Source organism: Bos mutus, chromosome 3 (genome assembly GCF_027580195.1).
Source record: "Bos mutus isolate GX-2022 chromosome 3, NWIPB_WYAK_1.1, whole genome shotgun sequence".
In the NCBI taxonomy this organism is placed as follows: Eukaryota; Metazoa; Chordata; class Mammalia; order Artiodactyla; family Bovidae; genus Bos; species Bos mutus.
Window position 1 is genome coordinate 114,648,733 of NC_091619.1, and position 6,000 is coordinate 114,654,732.

The window sequence follows — 6,000 nt, forward strand, 5'->3', positions numbered from 1 at the left end:
TATTTCAATAAACAATCTTTTAAAAAAAGAAAGCGAGACATCTGAAGGATACTTTTCACTTGGAGATCCTTCCAGAGCAAGTCTGGGGAGTCAACGTATCTTTAACTCCTTTCCAGACGATTTCCTGAATTTAGGGAGGAAGGGAAGATGGTACAGGAGAGACGGTGCCCACTGTCCTCCTGCAGCTCAGGGGCCCCCTCACTCACCCACCGGAAGGCTCACCCCTTCTCTACGCCCCCGGGGGCTCGGCTGGAAGAATGTCAGGATGGGGAGGAAGACCTGGACTGCGATGCTTCCCTGCCTGTCTCCTGCAGGGGAAGAAGAAATGAACGGGGTCTCTGAGCAGGAGCAACACGGCCCACGTCACGTGTGGGCAGACAGGGTTCCCACACAGGAGAGCACATGTCCCACCAGCGTCCCCACTCCGAGGTGCTGGCATGGACTCGGCCCCATGGACCAGGACACAGGCTGCCACTTCACTGTCTGGGTCCGCAGGAACCACTGCTGCCAGGCATGTCACGGGCTGCAAATAAGGGAACATTCGCTCACCACTTTCTGTCCCAAGCAGCGCCCCTCAGAGAGGTTTAGAGAACAAGTGTGGCCTCTGTGTCCCTATTAAGTGGTTCCTTTTTTCAAATACCAATACAGCTATTTCTTTTCAAAATCACAGAGAATATACATTCCTTGGTATTAGGAATGACTATCAACATTATTTAAACAGCAATGGCAATGCATCATTTAGAACAAGCATTAAAGAAACTAAAGTGAAGTGAAGTCGCTCAGTCGTGCCCGACTCTTTGCAACCCCATGGATAGTAGCCTGCACCAAGCTCCTCCGTCCATGGGATTTTCAAGGCAAGAGTACTGGAGTGGGTTCCCATTTCCTTCTCCAGGGTAAAGAAACTAAAACCCCTACTTAATCAGAACCAGGTCTCCGTAATATTTAACTGTAACTAATCATTGACAATCTAGACCCTCGCCAACAGAGCCCGCGGTCACAGAAACTTCTGGAAGCTGGCAGCCTTTGGTGGAAAACCTCCCACATCCTCCCAAGACACTCACCAGAGACAGCACTGTGGCTCCTATGGTTTTCTCACTGAATCACTGGGATCTGGGATTCTCGGTGAAATGACCAGTTCCTCCTGTCACCTGGTTCCAAGACAAAACCATCCCAGAAATCAGACCGCAACACCGGCGGTCCTGGGTCTGGGCCTGGCAGCCCCTCAAGGCAACTCAGAAGTCACCGAATCTCACAGTCTGGTTTCCCTGTAACTGCTGTGTTGAACCAACACTGGTACCTCCTCCCTTCTCCTTCTGCACAAGTTAGAAACTTGCACCCCCCGTTTCCCAGGCTCCACTGTAGTTAGAGCTCCGGGTGAGGCTGCACTGGAGTGATACTGCAGACGGGTGTGGGGGTGAGGGGGTGATTTCTCTGCTACTTAGGCTGGTCTTTTCCCTGGCGGCCAGTACAGAATGGGGCTCTAGCCCCTCCCAGACCCCTTCCGAGGCCAGGACAGCCACCCTAGCCACAGCTCCCTCCTTGGAGGATTATCCCCAGCTGCTGGAAGCTGCCTCTTCCGGAGGTGCTGGGATAGGTGTGGTGTGTCTAAGGGAGACCCCAGCTTCCTGGGTGCCGAGGGGGAGTTACAGGGAGGTATCGAAGACAGGGAGGTAGTGAAGACAATCGGAGAAGGCAATGGCATCCCACTCCAGTACTTTTGCCTAGAAAATCCCATGGATGGAGGAGCCTGGTAGACTGCAGTCCATGGGGTCGCTAGAGTCGGACAGGACTGAACAACTTCACTTTCACTTTTCACTTTCATGCATTGGAGAAGGAAATGGCAACCCACTCCAGTGTTCTTGCCTAGAGAATCCCAGGGATGGGGAACCCTGGTGGGCTGCCGTCTATTGGGTCGCACAGAGTCAGACACGACTGAAGTGACTTAGCAGCAGCAGCAGCAGTGAAGACAATAGGCCTCCCTGGTGGCTCAGTGGTAAAGATTCTGCCTGTAATGCAGGAGCTGCTGCTGCTGCTGCTGCTGCTAAGTCGCTTCAGTCGTGTCCGACTCTGTGCGACCCCACAGATGGCAGCCCACCAGGCTCCTCTGTCTATGGGATTCTCCAGGCAAGAACACTGGAGTGGGTTGCCATTTCCTCCTCCAGTGCATGAAAGTGAAAAGTGAAAGTGAAGTCGCTCAGTCGTGTCCGACTCTTCGCGACCCCATGGACTGCAGCCTACCAGCCTCCTCCGTCCATGGGATTTTCCAGGCAAGAGCACTGGAGTGGGTCGCCAGTGCAATGCAGGAGACCCAGGTTCAATCCCTGGGTCAGGATGATCCCCTGAAGGGGAAGGGAATGGCAACCCACTCCAGTATTCTTGCCAGGAAAATCCCACGGACAGAGGGGCCTGGAGGGCTGTATGTAGTCCCTGTGGTCACAGAGTCAGACACAACTTAGGGACACACACCCACATACTGTGAAGGCAGTAGCAACAGCCAAACCCCAAAGTCCAGCACGGCGTGGAGTAGGCTGCGGACTGCCCTGCCCCGTCTTCCTTCCCTTACCCCTGGATTGAGGCTGTGACCCTAAACTCGGGCTCCACAGTGCAGCACCCTACTTCCCCACCTCCCAGAATGGACCAGAAGACGATGCTGGGTGGCCCTGGGAATTACTCCCAGAGGCCCCGCCCCAGCTCACGCTGCTGACCCCTCCTGATCATTCCCCGTGATGGATCCCTTTCTGCTCACAGTAAGGAGATCGGTTTCTGTCTCCTGCCTGAAACCCCGACTGGTACAGATGTATTACATCAGCTCTGAAGCTTCTTGCAGTTCCAGCAGCCTGTGCTTATGTATTTTATACGACTGAACGAAAAGGAAATAGCGCTATGCCCAAGTGGGACTGTAGATGTAATATGTATGCAATCAGTCTCTGGCTCAGTGACGCACAGATTTTTCTGTATCTAGTGGCCTCTCAGCCTGTGAGTCTCTTCCCTTGAATTCGGGCTCTGTTGTTTGTCTTGCACTTCTCTCTTGGCGCTTCTTTCTGATAAAGTCTCTCTGCCCTTTGCAGACTTCATTGCACTAGCGAGCACACAGAGTCGGCCCACAGGGACACAGGTTTTTCCAATGAATTGCTCTGTCTCAGCCATACATGTGAAAGTCTACACTTAAATGGGTTTCAATTTCATTTTTAGAAGAAATGTGAAATGTGTTCTCCTCCAACGCCGTCTCTTCCTTTTCATTAAAGTCCATGCTGAGCGGGAGGAGAATGTACATAACACCACTAGCATGACCCTGAAATTGTAACTGGCATCACAGTTGACATGGAGCCCCAGGGAGCTCATGAGAATCTTAAGAAATAACCCTGACAGACGCCTTGGGAGCAAGGGGTCGAATGATTCATAACCAGCTCACAGGAAAGAGCTCTGCAAGTGCATGTGAGTTAAGCCCTTTTCCATTTGGTGTCCTCAATAATCCCCTTGGATCAGTTCTCTACTACCATGCCCATTCCCTGTTGCCATAGCAACCAGCATCCCATAACAGGCACTGGTAGCACTAACAGAGTGGAAGGGAGCCAGAAGCCCCTGCTATGGAGACCAGAGCCTCCAGTTCAGAGATGTGTGCTCCAGGGCCTCGCCCTCTGAGCTCAGGGTCTCTTGACAAGTCAAGAGGTACCTCGCTGGCCTCCACGCTGGAAAGACCTGCTCTGGACTGCAGCCAGCACCCAGACTCTTTAGCCCCAGGACACTGCTCAAGACCGAAGACCTTATCTCAACAGGAATCCATAGATTTGAGAAATGACCGGCAGACATGGAGACGACAGCATTGTGGGAAAGGAAGAATCTCAATTCTGCATAGTTACATTCTGACCTTAAAAGATTGTAATAATCCTAAAATAAAAGGAAAAGCACATTGTCACCAGCTGGGGCATTCACCAAAGAGGCAAATAGTCCCATCTTCCTTGGGTGAGAGTGGGGAGGGATAGGGTCTCAGGTCAGGGCACACAGTCAAGGCGGCTGTCCCATCACAGCAGCCTGGAGGGGCCCTTCGTTCGTCTGGGTGTGTGCAGACAAACCTGGGCATTAAATCCTTCACTTGCTGACACATAGGAAACACTGAGCAGGGAAGAAAAGTTAACCGGCATTTCTGCCTTTAAGATAAAAATCAAATTCCTAGAAGAGCCAGAGTCCGGGGTAGGGAGGGGAGGAGAGACTCTGGAGGGCTCTCTGCTCGCCTGCAGAGTTCCCGCATTCAGAGCCCACAGCAAGCATCTGCCTGTGCGATTGTGTTCATAGATTTTGCTTGTTGTGAGGTTGGAGTTTCATCCCATGGGAAAGGGGAGATGCGAGATCCCAAAGTCGGCTTAAAGAACCCAAGAGGCAACTCAACTGTTTCAAGAGAAGAAGGGTTGTGAGTCCAGCCAAGGCGGGGACTTGAGGTTTCCTCTGACCCCGCGGCTGGAGGATGGTGGGAGTCCTCGTTCCATCCCGGCGCCGGTTTTCAGCCTCCGTGAGCAGCCTAGTGGGAAGTGGGCCACCCGGCTAGGACGAGGCCCTAGTTCTTCCCTGCCACTTCCCGGCGGCTCATAACCGCAGGCCTGGGCGGTGAGGCTCCGCTTTCTCCTCTGCGGACCGAGAGCAGCCGTGCCTGGGGTGTCCAGCACGGTCCAGCACCGATGCCGGCCACTGGGGGCTGGAGCAACCACACTTGCTTCAGCCTGGTTTCCAGCCTTTACTTCCTCCTCCCCTGCCCCCGGCTGCGAACGCAGACTCTCCACCCCGAGTCAGCCCCACCCAATCCCAGGCTCTGGAGCAAGGTTAGAAACACCCAGTGGGCTCGCTGCCCCTTCGCCCAGCTCCCCGTGGGCACTTGGCATGCGCACATTGGCACAATCCTCCACGCTGACTCAGTCTGCTATTCAAAGAACGCAGTTGTAGCAGTTTTGGGGTCTAAAGCTAAATGACGTCTCACCTTCGGTTACTAAAGCACAGCAAGCACTTTTCCGGTTGGGGCGCCGCGCAGTGAGGATCTCGTCTCTGCGCCTTCAGCCATGCCGTCCAAGGGCCCTCTGCAGTCGGTGCAAGTCTTCGGACGTAAGAAGACGGCCACAGCCGTAGCGCACTGCAAACGAGGTAACGGCCTCATCAAGGTGAACGGACGACCCCTGGAGATGATCGAACCGCGCACGCTGCAATACAAGCTACTGGAACCTGTTCTGCTCCTGGGCAAGGAGCGATTTGCTAGTGTGGACATCCGCGTCCGAGTGAGGGGTGGTGGTCACATCGCCCAGATTTACGCCATCCGCCAGTCCATCTCCAAAGCCTTGGTGGCCTATTACCAGAAATATGTGGATGAGGCTTCCAAGAAGGAGATCAAAGACATCCTCATCCAGTATGACCGGACCCTGCTGGTAGCCGATCCCCGTCGCTGCGAATCCAAGAAGTTTGGAGGTCCTGGTGCCCGTGCCCGCTACCAGAAATCCTACCGATAAGCCCGTCATGAAGCCCAGCGTTTCCCTTTACAGCACCTTTATAATAAATGTTATGGGATTTAAAAAAAAAAAAAAAGGCACAGCAAGCTACCTAAAGAAGATGTGGGGGATATCTACAGTGGAATATTATTCATCTATTAAAAAAGAACAAAACAACGCCATCGCAGCGGCATGGATGGATCCAGGGATAGTCATACTGAGTCAGGTAAGTCAGACACAGAAAGACAAATATCATAGGATATCGCTTATGTGTGGAATCTTAAAAAAAAATGAACTTATTTATAAAACAGTAGAGTCACAGATATGAAAAACAAACTTATGGTTACCAGGGGATAAGGGGAAATGGATAAATTGGACGATTGGGACTGAGATACACACACAGCTATACCCTGGTGGCTTAGTGGTAAAGAATCTGCCTGCAAAGCTGGAAACCCAGGTTCAATCCCTGGGTCTGGAAGAGCCCCTGGAGAAGGGCATGGCAACCCACTCCAGTATTCTTGCCTGGAGAATC

General features: G+C 52.8%; 1 protein-coding gene across 1 annotated transcript; it reads left to right on the forward strand.

The window, feature by feature from the left end:
• The first annotated feature begins 5,001 nt into the window (after window positions 1-5,001).
• Window positions 5,002-5,565, forward strand: LOC102267652 (small ribosomal subunit protein uS9). The gene has a single exon (XM_005908626.3). The coding sequence runs from the start codon at window positions 5,049-5,051 to the stop codon at window positions 5,487-5,489; it is 441 nt and encodes a 146-aa protein (XP_005908688.1). The 5' UTR covers window positions 5,002-5,048; the 3' UTR covers window positions 5,490-5,565.
• Window positions 5,566-6,000: the final 435 nt, after the last annotated feature.

What these genes read in the sequence shown, in the direction of transcription:
- LOC102267652 (XM_005908626.3), top strand. Translation starts at nt 5,049, where the DNA reads ATGCCGTCCAAGGGCCCTCTGCAGTCGGTGCAAGTCTTCGGACGTAAG.